The sequence below is a fragment of the Mytilus edulis genome, chromosome 2 (assembly GCF_963676685.1).
Source record: "Mytilus edulis chromosome 2, xbMytEdul2.2, whole genome shotgun sequence".
In the NCBI taxonomy this organism is placed as follows: domain Eukaryota; kingdom Metazoa; phylum Mollusca; class Bivalvia; order Mytilida; family Mytilidae; genus Mytilus; species Mytilus edulis.
The window spans coordinates 50,920,420-50,940,846 of record NC_092345.1 but is presented as its reverse complement, the minus strand read 5'-3'; the positions used below and the strand labels follow the sequence as shown (position 1 = coordinate 50,940,846).

Here is a 20,427-nt window from a genome sequence, read left to right as displayed (position 1 = left end):
GTTTCTTGCCTTTTTCAATATAGTAAACAAATTCCTTTCGGATCTCTCGGAAGTAAACAAAGTGATGATTGTGCCTAAAAAAAGTGTTCAGCCCCGTGCCAGTAATGCATTTTAAAAGCAAAGTTTCATTGAGTTTTTGCTGATCTTTATCAATAATATTTATCTTAAACCATTTATAATAACTAGGTACAAATAAAAATCTACTAACCATCATTTTCGGTGGTGTACAAGGTGAAATCATCCATAAATCAGCCTGAAAACTTCTGGAATTAAGCTTCTAATTTGGGTATACATTTACAATTAATTCTCCATAGGCCGTAATGGTAACGTTTTCCTCCGTTGCTCAGTCCATATCGTTTACTTGAACATGTATGATGGCTCATATTGAAGCTGATACATTTATACATGTCTGGTTAAATTTTCGGGGTGGCAAGTGAGATTACTTTTTTCGCAAATTGATGGACCCCGGAAGATGGTGAAAAATGTCAGTCTCCTCATGAAATAATCCCAAAAATTCTGATCATAAAATTCAATGAAAAAATTGTCCTTTCTAATAATTTATTTCAGGTCAAATCTACATCTTTCTTTTCTCATCACACCAGCTCTATAAAACAGTTCTTATTGTTCATTTATGTCCATTTTTAAAATCACAGCATCCACAATTGTATGGCGGACTAATATTTTTTTTAATTACGTCATCTGAGTTCCTCATCTCAAGGTCTATTAGGGATCCTGACCCATTTAGTGTTTTGTGGATTGTTGGTAAACTGTTCATCTTTTTTTCTATGTCAGTAAGCTGACTTAATTAAAATCAATTATTTTTCCTAGTTTCCATTTATTGTATAAACTGTAGAAGCCACAGTCTGTATTAAGTCATTTCATACTTTCTAGCTCAAGAAAAAAAAAGTGTAAACCAATATAAAATTCCATAGTAGTTTAAAATATAAAACTTCAACGAAAGATTCAAGCAACACTGTACACCCCTGAATAAATTAATCAAAAGACCACATGTATACACTTAAAACAGTTTTTTGGGAACAATCTTATAATTTCAAATCCTGTACAATTGGACATTCAATCAAGTTGAAATAAAATAGTTACAACTGTTTTACACAATTTGCATTCTGTAAATAAATGGAAAAATCGACAGATCCTGGGAACACATTTATTTCAAAAATTCAAAACAACATGCAAAAATGCCAACTTTATTTATTATACTTTAGAGGGAAAAGACATTTTTTATATATATATAATATACACATCTTTAAAACATCTGCAATTGCAAACAATTGTTGTGAAAGAACTACAATTTTACAGACCACAATGAAATGTTTAATTAAAATCAGGAAGTATCATAATGATAATAAACTGGGTACATGTATATTTTTACAATTTTGAAATATCATTGTCATATTTTATTTATGTAATAATTTCATAATTTTGTAAATATAGGTTAAATCCAGTGAGCTAGCCTGAAGTAAAAAGTCACCATGGTTAGCATACCTGACTGGTCGAAGTTCTCCCGGGTCCATGACACCTTAAAAGAGCCAGCAAACATACTGATGAACAAGTATTACAAACAAAGGGAAGAGGAGACCATAAGACTAGCAGAGGAACATGGATACTTCCTGGTCCCAACTCAGGGATACCTCATTAAAAACATGGGTCCTTTGAATGGGCGACGGGTCAAGGATACAAACAAAATATATCTTGTGAAGCTTGTTGGTGTTCATCTAAGGAAAATTGGAGACATCTCATATTGTATAAACTTGAGGATCTGCATCTTGCATAATAATTTCTTAACAAAAATTGATGGCCTAGCAACCTGCCGTCAACTAATTAAGCTGGATCTTCATTCAAATCAGGTAAAATTAAATATATTCCTTGGGCATTCATGTATTTATTGACATGTATGAGGAGGTAATGGTCCATATTCTACAAATTTACCAGTAATTTACTGACATGAAAATATTTACAAAAGTGGAACAGTTTTTCAGTTGTATATTTGCATAAACCTTGTCCTATTTAGAATAGGATTTATAAAGCAAATCAAACTTTAATACATGTATATAAAATAGGATTGTTGGATGTTAATGTGTAGCTGTAGCAAATCAAAAACCATTGAGAGTAAAGATCAAACGAAGAATAGCATTACACTTATTAATTTTTATATAAAATGACAAGGGGAGATAATTACTAGTGTCACATATAACATGCATAGAGCATAAATGCTGACTTAAAGTACATGTAGGTAGAATTGATTATTTCTACAAAGTTTTTCTTAGTTCAAATTGTTTTAACGCGTCTTGAAGTTGAATATAAGAAAAGTTATACATTGTATGACAATATCACTCGAAATAAAAAAAAAAATTGTTTGTAGCAACTGACACATATAAATTGTCAACTCAGTGACATCATGGCAATATTCTATTGTAAAATAGTGATTATCATGCTTTATGAAATGCTGAAAAAATGGATTAAGCAAACAAGTTATTCCTTAAAACATGTGGTTAAATATAAAGTGTGTATTATATAGCCTACAAATTTTTCAGCTAACATCAGTACCAGGGATTGCATTTTGGTCATCGTTGCGGCATCTGAGGTTTTTATTGCTGCATGATAATCCTCTTGGGAAGTATGAAACATTACAAAACATTGCTACCTGTCCAAGTCTAATGGGCCTTACATTGTACGATACACCACTTGGACTGAAGAGAAATTATCGGCACCATGTTGTCAACAGTATTTGGTCACTTAAGGCTTTAGATCATTATGTAATATCAGATGAAGAGATAATTGAAGATGCAATATTTGGTGGAAGATTTTGTACATTGACTGAAGAATTTAAGATCAACCTTTGCCCACCATGGTATGAGGTAGGTACATGTATTAACTTAATAGTATTCACATGATGAAGTTTTTGTTCTGCTAAGTGAAGTTAATTTTGATATTGGTGTCATTAGAATAGATAATACAACTAAAGCAAAAAGTTTGTTATGATGAAATTACCAGGACAGATGACTAGTAAAATAGCAATGCCATTAGTGAAAAAAAGTATTTAAGATTAATATTGATAGTAATTATCAAAATATGTATTGCAGCTTAATTAAAAATCCCAACTCAAGTGGCGACTATAGGGTTTATCAAAAAAATGAAAGAAATCAATTCAAAATCAAATTATGCTGTTTGTCACATAAAGAGAGATGATACATTTAAATGCCTTCCAAATAAAAGAGTGCATGCCTACTTAAATTTTAAGAAATTTGAAACCGCATTGTCATTTTTCCTAAAATCATTGATAGGATTGTCTTTTATCTTTTTGTTAGTTGTCAAGGCTATTCGAACTGATTTTTACTGTTTTTGCTGTTACATCTCAATCACAGGCTCTTCTATACACGTGCCACATCCAAATATTTTTGTTTTGTATATATATAAATTGCTACATTGATCTTTTTAATTATAAGGATGGAACTTTAGAGGAAGAAATGGCTCTTTTACGGAGGACAGAAGCAGAAATTAATAAGATTATGGCTCACCATTCACCAGTCCTTATAATTCAAAGACACATTAGAGGCGTATTAACAAGAAAAAGGTACGAAAAAATAATAAATGAAGACTTTTATTTGACTGCTTGAAATATTTTTTATAATATTTTAGTTTAATGATATATACAGGCTCTTAAGGAGGCTCACGGGTACAAAAATTTCAGCGAAAAATTAAATATTTGTTTTTTTCATTACTAATTTTATTTATTACACTATTAGTTATTACTTGATAATATAGTACAAAAATCAACAAAAAAAATTGATTCTGTTTGGTCCCAGATGACTTTTAAAATGTTTATATCATTGAAAAAGCTCCAAATTATCTCCCTTTGGTGCAAAAATGCAATTTTTTTGGCATTAAAATTGAAATATCTTTTTTAACTCATCGGTGACCTATGTTTTTTTATTATTGTTTTCAAATAAGCTGTACATAAACTAAATAATTGTAAAATTTTAGCGATTTCTGTTACATTTAGTTCTTTTTTTATTTTGATATTACCTATATTTCTCCTTATATATATATATATATATTACATTTGTAGTTCAACAGAAAAAAAAAACATTAACCCTTTCGTACCGAAATTATCCTTTTGGCACCCTCGAGCGCGAGCCGAAATTAATGGCACCACGGAGCTGAGGGCGAAATTATCCTTAAGGATACATAGATTTCTATTTTTAGACGGTCACAGTGCAAACAGTAAAAATAACGTTTAGACATGTTTCTTGGTACAGTTACTCCATAGATGTTATGATGAACATCAAATGCATTCATATTTTAGTAACGGTGTCATATGGTATTTTGAACCCCATGGTAAAATGACCCCGGGGTCAAAATACCGCTATGGTAAATTGAACCCCCCCATGGTAAATTGAACCCCCCCTGTATGGAAAATTGAACCCCCATGGTAAATTGAACCCCCCTGTTTTTTTAATTCTAGATGATTAATAAAACATTTAACATTATATAAAAGCTAATCAAATATTAAAAATCATTAATACAAGAAGGGGAGGTCAATTTTCAATGATTGGTTAAAAGAAAAATATTTGCTTGGTATAAGTGCTCTGAAGTCTTAACCAACAAAATTTCAATCAAAAAACTTCTGAAAGCATTATAACTAGACCATGTAGCTTGGACACTTTAATTTTTTGAAATTTGTAATATTTATATAGAATGGTAGACTTAAGTTTTGATTCTCCATGGTAAAAAAAGGGGGAGGGGGTCAAATTACCATGGCTCAGTTAATCTAAAAAGTAAAATTTTCAAAACATCTTTTCAAGCTACTAAAATAAATACAAACTTCTTATTGGAGTATAATAAATATGGAAAGGAGCTAGATATTTTAGCATTAAAGGTCTTTAGATGTATAGTAGGGGGCTCAATATACCATGGTAGGGGGGTCAAAATACATGCCATGGCAAAGTAAAATTTTCAAAATATCTTTTCCAGCATATTTAATACATACAAACTACGTATTGGAGTATAATAACTATGTAAAGAAGCTAGAATAGATTGAGTTTTTGAAATTCAAGGTCTATAGTAGGGGGTTCAATATACCGCAGGGGGGTCAAAATACCATGGCTAAGTAAAATTTTCAAAATATCTTTTCCAGTATGTTTAATACATACAAACTATTTATTTGGGTATTATAACTATGTTAAGGAGTTAGAATAGCTAGAATTTTTGAAATTCAAGGTCTATAGTAGGGGGTTCAATATACCGCAGGGGGGTCAAAATACCATGGCTATTAAAGTAAAATTTTCAAAATATCTTTTCCAGTATGTTAAATACATACAAACTACTTATTGGAGTATTATAACTATGTTAAGGAGTTAGAATAGATTGAATTTTTGAAATTCAAGGTCTTGAGTAGGGGGTTCAATATACCGCAGGGGGGTCAAAATACCATGGCGAAGTAAAATTTTCAAAATATCTTTTCCAGTATGTTTAATTCATACAAACTACTTATTGGAGTATTAAAACTATGTTAAGGAGTTAGAATAGCTAGAATTTTTGAAATTCAAGGTCTTGAGTAGGGGGTTCAATATACCGCAGGGGGTCAAAATACCATAGCGAAGTAAAATTTTCAAAATATCTTTTCCAGTATGTTTAATACATACAAACTACTTATTGGGTTATTATAACTATGTTAAGGAGTTAGAATAGATTGAATTTTTGAAATTCAAGGTCTTGAGTAGGGGGTTCAATATACCGCAGGGGGGTCAAAATACCATGGCTAAGAAAATTTTTCCAATTATCTTTTCCAGTATGTTTAATACATACAAACTACTTATTTGGGTATTATAACTATGTTAAGGAGTTAAAATAGCTAGAATTCTTGAAATTCAAGGTCTATAGTAGGGGGTTCAATATACCGCAGGGGGGTCAAAATACCATGGCAAAGTAAAATTTTCAAAATATCTTTTCCAGCATATCAAATACATACAAACTACTTATTGGAGTATTATAACTATGTTAAGGAGCTAGAATAGATTGAATTTTTGAAATTCAAGGTCTATAGTAGTGGGTTCAATATACCGCAGGGGGGTCAAAATACCATGGCGAAGTAAAATTTTCAAAATATCTTTTCCAGTATGTTTAATACATACAAACTACTTATTTGGGTATTATAACTATGTTAAGGAGTTAGAATAGCTAGAATTTTTTTAATTCAAGGTCTATAGTAGTGGGTTCAATATACCGCAGGGGGGTCAAAATACCATGGCTAAGTAAAATTTTCAAAATATCTTTTCCAGCATATCAAATACATACAAACTACTTATTGGAGTATTATAACTATGTTAAGGAGTTAGAATAGATTGAATTTTTGAAATTCAAGGTCTTGAGTAGGGGGTTCAATATACCGCAGGGGGGTCAAAATACCATGGCGAAGTAAAATTTTCAAAATATCTTTTCCAGTATGTTTAATACATACAAACTACTTATTGGAGTATTATAACTATGTTAAGGAGTTAGAATAGATTGAATTTTTGAAATTCAAGGTCTTGAGTAGGGGGTTCAATATACGGCAGGGGGGTCAAAATACCATGGCTAAGTAAAATTTTCAAAATATCTTTTCCAGTATGTAAAATACATGCAAACTACTTATTGGAGTATTATAACTATGTTAAGGAGTTAGAATAGATTGAATTTTTGAAATTCAAGGTCTTGAGTAGGGGGTTCAATATACTGCAGGGGGGTCAAAATACCATGGCTAAGAAAAATTTCAAAATATCTTTTCCAGTATGTTTAATACATACAAACTACTTATTTGGGTATTATAACTATGTTAAGGAGTTAAAATAGCTAGAATTCTTGAAATTCAAGGTCTATAGTAGGGGGTTCAATATACCGCAGGGGGGTCAAAATACCATGGCTAAGTAAAATTTTCAAAATATCTTTTCCAGTATGTTAAATACATACAAACTACTTATTGGAGTATTATAACTATGTAAAGGAGTTAGAATAGATTGAATTTTTGAAATTCAAGGTCTTGAGTAGGGGGTTCAATATACCGCAGGGGGGTCAAAATACCATGGCTAAGTAAAATTTTCAAAATATCTTTTCCAGCATATTTAATACATACAAACTACTTATTTGGGTACTATAACTATGTTAAGGAGCTAGAATAGATTGAATTTTTGAAATTCAAGGTCTATAGTAGGGGGTTCAATATGCCGCAGGGGGTCAAAATACCATGGCAAAGTAAAATTTCTAAAATATCTTTTCCAGCATATCTAATACATACAAACTACTTATTGGAGTATTATAACTATGTTGAGGAGCTAGAATAGATTGAATTTTTTAAATTCAAGGTCTATAGTAGGGGGTTCAATATACCGCAGGGGGGTCAAAATACCATGGCAAAGTAAAATTTTCAAAATATCTTTTCCAGCATATCTAATCCATACAAACTACTTATTGGATTATTATTACTATGTTAATGAGTTAGAATAGCTAGAATTTTTGAAATTCAAGGTCTATAGTAGGGGGTTCAATATACCACAGGGGGGTCAAAATACCATGGCAAAGTAAAATTTTCAAAATATCTTTTCCAGCATATCTAATACATACAAACTACTTATTGGGTTATTATAACTATGTTAAGGAGTAAGAATAGATTGAATTTTTGAAATTCAAGGTCTATAGTAGGGGGTTCAATATACCGCAGGGGGGTCAAAATACCATGGCTAAGTAAAATTTTCAAAATATCTTTTCCAGTATGTTTAATACATACAAACTATTTATTTGGGTATTATAACTATGTTAAGGAGTTAGAATAGCTAGAATTTTTGAAATTCAAGGTCTATAGTAGGGGGTTCAATATACCGCAGGGGGGTCAAAATACCATGGCTATTAAAGTAAAATTTTCAAAATATCTTTTCCAGTATGTTAAATACATACAAACTACTTATTGGAGTATTATAACTATGTAAAGGAGTTAGAATAGATTGAATTTTTGAAATTCAAGGTCTTGAGTAGGGGGTTCAATATACCGCAGGGGGGTCAAAATACCATGGCGAAGTAAAATTTTCAAAATATCTTTTCCAGTATGTTTAATTCATACAAACTACTTATTGGAGTATTACAACTATGTTAAGGAGTTAGAATAGCTAGAATTTTTGAAATTCAAGGTCTTGAGTAGGGGGTTCAATATACCGCAGGGGGTCAAAATACCATGGCGAAGTAAAATTTTCAAAATATCTTTTCCAGTATGTTTAATACATACAAACTACTTATTGGGTTATTATAACTATGTTAAGGAGTTAAAATAGCTAGAATTCTTGAAATTCAAGGTCTATAGTAGGGGGTTCAATATACCGCAGGGGGGTCAAAATACCATGGCTAAGTAAAATTTTCAAAATATCTTTTCCAGTATGTTAAATACATACAAACTACTTATTGGAGTATTATAACTATGTAAAGGAGTTAGAATAGATTGAATTTTTGAAATTCAAGGTCTTGAGTAGGGGGTTCAATATGCCGCAGGGGGGTCAAAATACCATGGCTAAGTAAAATTTTCAAAATATCTTTTCCAGCATATTTAATACATACAAACTACTTATTTGGGTACTATAACTATGTTAAGGAGCTAGAATAGATTGAATTTTTGAAATTCAAGGTCTATAGTAGGGGGTTCAATATGCCGCAGGGGGTCAAAATACCATGGCAAAGTAAAATTTCTAAAATATCTTTTCCAGCATATCTAATACATACAAACTACTTATTGGAGTATTATAACTATGTTGAGGAGCTAGAATAGATTGAATTTTTTAAATTCAAGGTCTATAGTAGGGGGTTCAATATACCGCAGGGGGGTCAAAATACCATGGCAAAGTAAAATTTTCAAAATATCTTTTCCAGCATATCTAATCCATACAAACTACTTATTGGATTATTATTACTATGTTAAGGAGTTAGAATAGCTAGAATTTTTGAAATTCAAGGTCTATAGTAGGGGGTTCAATATACCACAGGGGGGTCAAAATACCATGGCAAAGTAAAATTTTCAAAATATCTTTTCCAGCATATCTAATACATACAAACTACTTATTGGGTTATTATAACTATGTTAAGGAGTTAGAATAGATTGAATTTTTGAAATTCAAGGTCTATAGTAGGGGGTTCAATATACCGCAGGGGGGTCAAAATACCATGGCTAAGTAAAATTTTCAAAATATCTTTTCCAGTATGTTTAATACATACAAACTATTTATTTGGGTATTATAACTATGTTAAGGAGTTAGAATAGCTAGAATTTTTGAAATTCAAGGTCTATAGTAGGGGGTTCAATATACCGCAGGGGGGTCAAAATACCATGGCTATTAAAGTAAAATTTTCAAAATATCTTTTCCAGTATGTTAAATACATACAAACTACTTATTGGAGTATTATAACTATGTAAAGGAGTTAGAATAGATTGAATTTTTGAAATTCAAGGTCTTGAGTAGGGGGTTCAATATACCGCAGGGGGGTCAAAATACCATGGCGAAGTAAAATTTTCAAAATATCTTTTGCAGTATGTTTAATTCATACAAACTACTTATTGGAGTATTACAACTATGTTAAGGAGTTAGAATAGCTAGAATTTTTGAAATTCAAGGTCTTGAGTAGGGGGTTCAATATACCGCAGGGGGTCAAAATACCATGGCGAAGTAAAATTTTCAAAATATCTTTTCCAGTATGTTTAATACATACAAACTACTTATTGGGTTATTATAACTATGTTAAGGAGTTAAAATAGCTAGAATTCTTGAAATTCAAGGTCTATAGTAGGGGGTTCAATATACCGCAGGGGGGTCAAAATACCATGGCTAAGTAAAATTTTCAAAATATCTTTTCCAGTATGTTAAATACATACAAACTACTTATTGGAGTATTATAACTATGTAAAGGAGTTAGAATAGATTGAATTTTTGAAATTCAAGGTCTTGAGTAGGGGGTTCAATATGCCGCAGGGGGGTCAAAATACCATGGCTAAGTAAAATTTTCAAAATATCTTTTCCAGCATATTTAATACATACAAACTACTTATTTGGGTACTATAACTATGTTAAGGAGCTAGAATAGATTGAATTTTTGAAATTCAAGGTCTATAGTAGGGGGTTCAATATGCCGCAGGGGGTCAAAATACCATGGCAAAGTAAAATTTTCAAAATATCTTTTCCAGCATATCTAATACATACAAACTACTTATTGGAGTATTATAACTATGTTGAGGAGCTAGAATAGATTGAATTTTTTAAATTCAAGGTCTATAGTAGGGGGTTCAATATACCGCAGGGGGGTCAAAATACCATGGCAAAGTAAAATTTTCAAAATATCTTTTCCAGCATATCTAATCCATACAAACTACTTATTGGATTATTATTACTATGTTAAGGAGTTAGAATAGCTAGAATTTTTGAAATTCAAGGTCTATAGTAGGGGGTTCAATATACCACAGGGGGGTCAAAATACCATGGCAAAGTAAAATTTTCAAAATATCTTTTCCAGCATATCTTACATACAAACTACTTATTGGGTTATTATAACTATGTTAAGGAGTTAGAATAGATTGAATTTTTGAAATTCAAGGTCTATAGTAGGGGGTTCAATATACCGCAGGGGGGTCAAAATACCATGGCTAAGTAAAATTTTCAAAATATCTTTTCCAGTATGTTTAATACATACAAACTATTTATTTGGGTATTATAACTATGTTAAGGAGCTAGAATAGCTAGAATTTTTGAAATTCAAGGTCTATAGTAGGGGGTTCAATATACCGCAGGGGGGTCAAAATACCATGGCTATTAAAGTAAAATTTTTAAAATATCTTTTCCAGTATGTTAAATACATACAAACTACTTATTGGAGTATTATAACTATGTAAAGGAGTTAGAATAGATTGAATTTTTGAAATTCAAGGTCTTGAGTAGGGGGTTCAATATACCGCAGGGGGGTCAAAATACCATGGCGAAGTAAAATTTTCAAAATATCTTTTCCAGTATGTTTAATTCATACAAACTACTTATTGGAGTATTACAACTATGTTAAGGAGTTAGAATAGCTAGAATTTTTGAAATTCAAGGTCTTGAGTAGGGGGTTCAATATACCGCAGGGGGTCAAAATACCATGGCGAAGTAAAATTTTCAAAATATCTTTTCCAGTATGTTTAATACATACAAACTACTTATTGGGTTATTATAACTATGTTAAGGAGTTAGAATAGATTGAATTTTTGAAATTCAAGGTCTTGAGTAGGGGGTTCAATATACCCCAAGGCAGTCAAAATACCATGGCTAAGAAAATTTTTCAAAATATCTTTTCCAGTATGTTAAATACATACAAACTACTTATTTGGGTATTATAACTATGTTAAGGAGTTAAAATAGCTAGAATTCTTGAAATTCAAGGTCTATAGTAGGGGGTTCAATATACCGCAGGGGGGTCAAAATACCATGGCAAAGTAAAATTTTCAAAATATCTTTTCCAGCATATTAAATACATACAAACTTCTTATTGGAGTATTATAACTATGTTAAGGAGCTAGAATAGATTGAATTTTTGAAATTCAAGGTCTATAGTAGTGGGTTCAATATACCGCAGGGGGGTCAAAATACCATGGCGAAGTAAAATTTTCAAAATATCTTTTCCAGTATGTTTAATACAAACAAACTACTTATTTGGGTATTATAACTATGTTAAGGAGTTAGAATAGCTAGAATTTTTTTAATTCAAGGTCTATAGTAGGGGGTTCAATATACCGCAGGGGGGTCAAAATACCATGGCTAAGTAAAATTTTCAAAATATCTTTTCCAGTATGTTAAATACATACAAACTACTTATTGGAGTATTATAACTATGTTAAGGAGTTAGAATAGATTGAATTTTTGAAATTCAAGGTCTATAGTAGGGGGTTCAATATACCGCAGAGGGGTCGAAATACCATGGCAAAGTAAAATTTTCAAAATATCTTTTCCAGTATGTTAAATACATACAAACTACTTATTGGAGTATTATAACTATGTTAAGGAGTTAGAATAGCTAGATTTTTTGAAATTCAAGGTCTATAGTAGGGGGTTCAATATATACCGCAGGGGGGTCAAAATACCATGGCAAAGTAAAATTTTCAAAATATCTTTTCCAGTATGTTAAATACATACAAACTACCTATTGGAGTATTATTACTATGATAAGGAGTTAGAATAGCTTGATTTTTTTTAATTTAAGGTCTATAGTAGGGGGTTCAATATACCGCAGGGGGGTCAAAATACCATGGCAAAGTAAAATTATCAAAATATCTTGTCCAGTATGTTAAATACATACAAACTACCTATTGGAGTATTATTACTATGATAAGGAGTTAGAATAGCTTGAATTTTTTTTAATTTAAGGTCTATAGTAGGGGGTTCAATATACTGCAGGGGGGTCAAAATACCATGGCTTAGTAAAATTTTCAAAATATCTTTTCCAGTATGTTAAATACATACAAACTACGTATTGGAGTATTATAACTATGTTAAGGAGTTAGAATTAGCTAGAATGTCTGAAATTCAAGGTCTATTGTAGGGGGTTCAATATACCGCAGGGGGTCAAAATAAGATGGCAAGGTAAAATTTTCAAAATTTCTTTTCAGACATGTTTTATACATACAAACCCCCTACCAAAGACCTTCAATTTTAAAAAGTCCAGCTATTCTTAATGCACAACATAGTAATTGAACTCCAATAAGTGACAGTTTGTATCTGGAAAAGATATTTTGAAAATTTTACTTAGCCATGGTATTTTGACCCCCCTGCGGTATATTGAACCCCCTACTATAGACCTTGAATTTAAAAAATTCAATCTATTCTAGCTCCTTAACATAGTTATAATACTCCAATAAGTAGTTTGTATGTATTAGATATGCTGGAAAAGATATTTTAAAAATTTTACTTTGCCATGGTATTTTGACCCCCTGCGGCATATTGAACCCCCTACTATAGACCTTGAATTTCAAAAATTCAATCTATTCTAGCTCCTTAACATAGTTATAGTACCCAAATAAGTAGTTTGTATGTATTAAATATGCTGGAAAAGATATTTTGAAAATTTTACTTACCCATGGTATTTTGACCCCCCTGCGGTATATTGAACCCCCTACTATAGACCTTGGATTTCAAAAATTCTAGCTATTCTAACTCCTTAATATAGTTATAATACTCAAATTAGTAGTTTGTATGTATTAGATATGCTGGAAAAGATATTTTGAAAATTTTACTTTGCCATGGTATTTCGACCCCTCTGCGGTATATTGAACCCCCTACTATAGACCTTGAATTTCAAAAATTCTAGCTATTCTAACTCATTAAAATAGTTATAATAAACCAATAAGTAGTTTGTATGTATTAAATATGCTGGAAAATATATTTTGAAAATTTTACTTCGCCATGGTATTTTGACCCCCCTGCGGTATATTGAACCCCCTACTATAGACCTTGAATTTCAAAAATTCAATCTATTCTAGCTCCTTAACATAGTTATAATAATCCAATAAGTAGTTTGTATGTATTAGATATGCTGGAAAAGATATTTTGAAAATTTTACTTTGCCATGGTATTTTGACCCCCCTGCGGTATATTGAACCCCCTACTAGACCTTGAATTTCAAAAATTCTAGCTATTCTAACTCCTTAATATAGTTATAATACTCAAATTAGTAGTTTGTATGTATTAGATATGCTGGAAAAGATATTTTGAAAATTTTACTTTGCCATGGCATTTTGACCCCCCTGCAGTATATTGAACCCCCTACTATAGACCTTGAATTTCAAAAATTCTAGCTATTCTAACTCCTTAACATAGTTATAATAACCCAATAAGTAGTTTGTATGTATTCAATATGCTGGAAAATATATTTTGAAAATTTTACTTTGCCATGGTATTTTGACCCCCCTGCGGTATATTGAACCCCCTACTATAGACCTTGAATTTCAAAAATTCAATCTATTCTAGCTCCTTAACATAGTTATAATAATCCAATAAGTAGTTTGTATGTATTAAATATGCTGGAAAATATATTTTGAAAATTTTACTTAGCATGGTATTTTGACCCCCCTGCGGTATATTGAACCCCCTACTATAGACCTTGAATTTCAAAAATTCAATCTATTCTAACTCCTTAACATAGTTATAATAACCCAATAAGTAGTTTGTATGTATTAAATATGCTGGAAAATATATTTTGAAAATTTTACTTTGCCATGGTATTTTGACCCCCCTGCGGTATATTGAACCCCCTACTAGACCTTGAATTTCAAAAATTCTAGCTATTCTAACTCCTTAATATAGTTATAATACTCAAATTAGTAGTTTGTATGTATTAGATATGCTGGAAAAGATATTTTAAAAATTTTACTTTGCCATGGTATTTTGACCCCCCTGCGGTATATTGAACCCCCTACTATAGACCTTGAATTTCAAAAATTCTAGCTATTCTAACTCCTTAATGTAGTTATAATAATCCAATAAGTAGTTTGTATGTATTAGATATGCTGGAAAAGACATTTTGAAAATTTTACTTTGCCATGGTATTTTGACCCCCCTGCGGTATATTGAACCCCCTTCTATAGACCTTGAATTTCAAAAACTCAATCTATTCTAGCTTCTTTACATAGTTATTATACTCCAATACGTAGTTTGTATGTATTTAATATGCTGGAAAAGATATTTTGAAAATTTTACTTAGCCATGGTATTTTGACCCCCCTGCGGTATATTGAACCCCCTACTATATAGACCTTGATTTTCAAAAATTTTAGCTATTCTAACTCCTTAACATAGTTATAATACTCAATAAGTAGTTTGTATGTATTAAATATGCTGGAAAATATATTTTGAAAATTTTACTTAGCCATGGTATTTTGACCCCCCTGCGGTATATTGAACCCCCTACTATAGACCTTGAATTTCAAAAATTCAATCTGTTCTAGCTCCTTAACATAGTTATAGTACCCAAATAAGTAGTTTGTATGTATTAAATATGCTGGAAAAGATATTTTGAAAATTTTACTTAGCCATGGTATTTTGACCCCCCTGCGGTATATTGAACCCCCTACTAGACCTTGAATTTCAAAAATTCTAGCTATTCTAACTCCTTAATATAGTTATAATACTCAAATTAGTAGTTTGTATGTATTAGATATGCTGGAAAAGATATTTTGAAAATTTTACTTTGCCATGGTATTTTGACCCCCCTGCAGTATATTGAACCCCCTACTATAGACCTTGAATTTCAAAAATTCTAGCTATTCTAACTCCTTAACATAGTTATAATAACCCAATAAGTAGTTTGTATGTATTCAATATGCTGGAAAATATATTTTGAAAATTTTACTTTGCCATGGTATTTTGACCCCCCTGCGGTATATTGAACCCCCTACTATAGACCTTGAATTTCAAAAATTCAATCTATTCTAGCTCCTTAACATAGTTATAATAATCCAATAAGTAGTTTGTATGTATTAGATATGCTGGAAAATATATTTTGAAAATTTTACTTAGCCATGGTATTTTGACCCCCCTGGGGTATATTGAACCCCCTACTATAGACCTTGAATTTCAAAAATTCAATCTATTCTAGCTCCTTAACATAGTTATAATAATCCAATAAGTAGTTTGTATGTATTAGATATGCTGGAAAATATATTTTGAAAATTTTACTTAGCCATGGTATTTTGACCCCCCTGCGGTATATTTAACCCCCTACTATAGACCTTGAATTTCAAAAACTCAATCTATTCTAGCTTCTTTACATAGTTATTATACTCCAATACGTAGTTTGTATGTATTTAATATGCTGGAAAAGATATTTTGAAAATTTTACTTAGCCATGGTATTTTGACCCCCCTGCGGTATATTGAACCCCCTACTATAGACCTTGATTTTCAAAAATTTTAGCTATTCTAACTCCTTAACATAGTTATAATACCCCAATAAGTAGTTTGTATGTATTAAATATGCTGGAAAATATATTTTGAAAATTTTACTCAGCCATGGTATTTTGACCCCCCTGCGGTATATTGAACCCCCTACCATAGACCTCAAATTAAAAAAAATTATAGCCAATAATTTGTAAATTAAATTATCTGCAATATTATTTATCAAAAACAGGGGGGTTCAATATACCGCAGGGGGGTTCAAAATACCATATGTGAAAAATTACCCCGGGGTCAAAATACCATGCGGTATAATGACCCCGGGGTCATTTTACCGCATGGTAATTTGACCCCGGGTTCAATTTTTAGGGGGTTCAAAATACCATATGACAACGGGCATAAATACGCTGTCAAAATATGTTTTTTTCAAAGATTGTTGAGAAGAAAAAACCTTGTGAAAAACAAAATGGCGGAATCATAAACAATCGTGGTCAGGAGTTTCATTTCGAGTTGAAACATTTAGAAAACTTAACCTGCGGTCATGAAATTCGTTTAACTTGTACAAAAGTAATGTATGAACGTAGATTTTGGAGTGGTCAGAAGCATATTTGTAAAATAACTTGAAATAGAGACTTTGATTGTCGTCATCAGGTGCACGCCTGTAAATTATTATTTCTCGCTGCCGTTTGGTAGTCAACCTTTCATTACCGATTGAATCAGAGTCTTTTATCTTCGTTTTAGACACCCTTATGAGTCTGCAGTGCTACAGGTTTTATTTCTTTTCGTTGAAAGGCTGTACTGCAGTATCTAGGTCGACAAAACGAAAGTCCACTTCCTTTAAAAATAGAACCGGATATTGACAAAATGGAGAGTCTATAAATTGTGCGGTTCATAAAAACATGTGTTGTCACATCTCATAGCTTTATTATTTAAAAGAAAAGTGGTTTGGAAAGATGAGGCAATATAAATCCACAATAATTTTCTTGAAATTGTGAATTACAATTTAAATTTGACCTTGAAGTATTTAAATGATTTAAAGAATAGAAATCAATATTTCTCAAGGTATGACGTTCATTATCACTGAACTAGTACATTGTATATATTTATTTATGGCCAGCTTAAGGACGCCTCTGGGTGCGGGAATTTCTCGCTGCATAGAACCTTCTGCTGTTGTCTGTTCTATGGTCAGGTTGTTATCTCTTTGACCCATTCCCCATTTCTATTCTCAATTTTAATTTATTGTCTATTTAATATCTGGAAACCAAAAGTGTAATGGTCAGGCGTACAGATGGAGAGGCAGAGAAACAAACAGGATTCTAATGTATGCCTCCAACTCTGTGGAGCGGGTGTATAATGAAGAGAATATCTTTTATGATGTTTAACTAATTATTTTAGGTTTGGCAGCTTTGGTAATAAATCCAAAGGTTACAGATCAGTTGAGATGCCTCATACCTCTGATGCTGTACCTCCTCCACCCTCAACCTCACCTGCCTTTACTCTGTGTAACCAGGATTTATCTGTAGGAACCAGTGCAGAATTTGACTCCTATAACAAAAATCGTAGACCAGAATCATCAGCACCAAGTGATATAACAGAAGTACACACTTCTTCAAAGGTTAATATATAATATATAATATTTTTTGTGGCAAAAGCTGTTGAAAATGATAAAAAGGATATCTTAAAGCCACTGTGTGATTGTGAGACCTAACATATAAAAGTAGGACGATGTGCTATCATTCCAAATGAGACATCTATCAATTGGAGACCAAATAGTGTAGATGTAAGCAACTTTAGATCACTTAATCATGATGTTTACAAGCTGACATAAACAATCAAACAAAGCTTGAAATGACTTACATTCCCTTAAAATAATATAAACAAATTGTCATAAAAACATTCAGTATACAGCCATATAGATAAATTAAATCTATAGTTTTTCAAATGGTATAATCTGTAACTAAGGAGTTTTAAAATAACTGTTAACACCTATGGTATCTGCTGTTGAATTGATTACAAAATGTTATTTGATACATTATTCTACACTTGAGAATTTTGCATTAACATCGCAACATTCTTGTTTCAAACTAAATACAAGGCCCATACCTTGACATTTTTACATTCTTCAGATAATCAGGTTTCTTAATAGGTGTGTTTGTAAAGTGAAACATACATTCCTTGACTGGACCATTGATATTTGGTTTGCTGTCCAATAAGTATCATTTTTTTTCTTCATTTTCATACTGAATTATAACAGAAAATCATGCTAAAGTATCTTCTGAATCTACCAACATTGTCTCTATTAAGAAGAAAATAAATGATGAATGTATAGAAATTTTGAATTTCTCAAATTAATTATTAGTTTTAGATGGGATACATGTATTTATATAAATGCAAGAAAAAATGTTCAACCTCCTGATTAGTTTGGTTGGCTAATTATCAACAAAATATCTTAGTGTTTGTCTTGAAAAAAGATGTATTTGTCTCTTTTTAGGTGAATGAGCCCTACCCCACACCACAGCCTCAAACACCTCATACCCAAGATGAAATTGAGTCTCCAAAGAAGAAGAAAAACTTATTGATAAACCTAGCTAAGTTACAGTCAGGAACTTTTTCAACATTGTATGATGAGGCAATTGCCATAGAAACTATTTTACCAGAACTGACCTTTGAAAGTGTTTCAACCCCTTTAGAAACAAAGAGATATAGAAGGAGGAAGAAATCAGACCAGCAGAAGAGAATTGTTAAAAGTGTCAAGCAGTTTTTTGGACCAGTTGTCGACTCAGCAGATCAGCAGGAACCTGAGAAAGAGGTAGATGATGATACACCAATAACACAATATCGTCTGAGGGGTGTTCGGCCAGAAACAGGATATATTGATGCTAAAACTCAGCTCATTTTGTATAACCAGGAAGCTGGAAGGATGGTTAGGGATGCTGAAGATGAAATACACATAAGAACAAATAATATGCCAAGACCTAAAATTTCCCCAAGAAAAAATATTAACAATGACCAAAGAATTTTTGCACGTGTTCATGGCACCATGGGTATTTCAAGTTTGCTAGCTGTGCATCAAGCATATCGAGATAGGGAAAAGGCAGAAAGGTCTGCCGCAAGAATAGAAAACATTTTAAAGTTACACGATGAAAAAGATCGGGCAAAGGAAAGAATTAGATTGTTTAATGAAGAAAAAAGGAACCAAGCTTTACGAAAAAGAGACCAAGAAAGAGCCAATATGTTAGAAGCTTTAGAAAGACGTGAAATGAGAAGGTTAAGTTATTTAGATAAAAGGCATGATATTAAAGCAAGGTCATCAGAAATGTCAAGAACATTCAAAGCTGACTTTACATTTATTACAGAATTCAGTACCCAGCATACATCTGTATCAAATGCTTTAATGCGACACGACAAACAAACAAAGCAGGAAGATCGTGTTGCAGCAAAATCAGATTTGGTTTCGAATTTGAAAACAACAAAACAAGACCAATCAGATATAGTTAAAAAGTATTTGGAGCATCGTCAGCTAATGAGGCAGACAGAATCGTCCTTTGCCAAAAATGAACTTGATTCCAGGATGCTACAAGAAGCAAATGAAAGGATCATGGAAGCAAAAACAAGGGTGGCTCAACAAAAGCAAAGAAAAGAGACTGTTAAAACCTTTTATCCTCTTCCTCAGACAGTAACTCCTGCACCAAATGTAGACACTTCTGAGAGGCTATCAGCACCTCCACGATACACTCCAGGGGCTACTCATTTTGAGGCAAATGCTTTACTAGCCGAAGGACGTATTGGAAAACACCATACAATGATTTTATGAGATTATACTTTGCTCTTCCTTTCAGTTTCATGTATTGTTCTGAACTTCTCAGATTCATCTAATTTTGTTCCTGATGAACACCACGTGCATGAATTAAAATGCCAAAATAAGTGCTCACTTGAAATTTGGTAAATACTGTGAAAGTTTGTTTCTCATGCAGGTATGACTTCTTATAAAATCATGTCGGAAGGAGTACACTAATTAGCTCTTACATGTACCGGTATATTAATTGAATGAATCATTGTCTTTTAATCATACGAGAATAACCAAGTGAGAATATTGAAGAAAATTGAAACATGTAATATGTTTAGAGCTATTCCGGAAAAAAATATATATGGGGGTTGGAAGACACTTTATTAATTTATATGGGTGGGGGCTTCAAGGTCCACGAAGATCAAATTGTATGGTTAGGCATGCAAAGTAAATGCAGTTTTATGGGTAATGGCCTTAAAATAAAGAGTATTCCAACCCCTTTATATTGCTATTTCTTGAATAGCCCTTGGTCTTATAGTGCTATCATTTTTGTTGCATAGATATTTATCAGGGTACATTTAAACTTATAGTCAAAATATATGTTAAAGCATCAGATTTTCATATAATAAGTCTGATTAAGCTTAGATCTTTAAATAAAAAAACTTTCTAAAATTAAGAAAATAATCCTATAAAAAAAGAAA

General features: G+C 31.8%; 1 protein-coding gene and 1 long non-coding RNA gene across 3 annotated transcripts in view; one reads left to right on the top strand and one right to left on the bottom strand.

Moving 5' to 3' along the window:
- Positions 1-735, bottom strand: part of LOC139510591 (uncharacterized) — a 2,391-nt gene extending 1,656 nt beyond the window's left edge. The window contains exon 1 of the long non-coding RNA XR_011661924.1: positions 209-735. This is a non-coding gene — a long non-coding RNA (uncharacterized lncRNA). The remainder of the gene's footprint in view (positions 1-208) is intronic.
- Positions 1-20,427, top strand: part of LOC139510209 (leucine-rich repeat and IQ domain-containing protein 3-like) — a 24,151-nt gene extending 3,724 nt beyond the window's left edge. For both annotated transcript variants that reach the window (XM_071296675.1, XM_071296676.1), the window contains exons 2-6: positions 1,453-1,865; positions 2,553-2,876; positions 3,465-3,592; positions 17,335-17,554; positions 18,431-20,427. In XM_071296675.1, the coding sequence (XP_071152776.1) occupies positions 1,491-1,865; positions 2,553-2,876; positions 3,465-3,592; positions 17,335-17,554; positions 18,431-19,753 (2,370 nt within the window). In that variant the 5' untranslated portion in view covers positions 1,453-1,490 and the 3' untranslated portion in view covers positions 19,754-20,427. The remainder of the gene's footprint in view (positions 1-1,452; positions 1,866-2,552; positions 2,877-3,464; positions 3,593-17,334; positions 17,555-18,430) is intronic.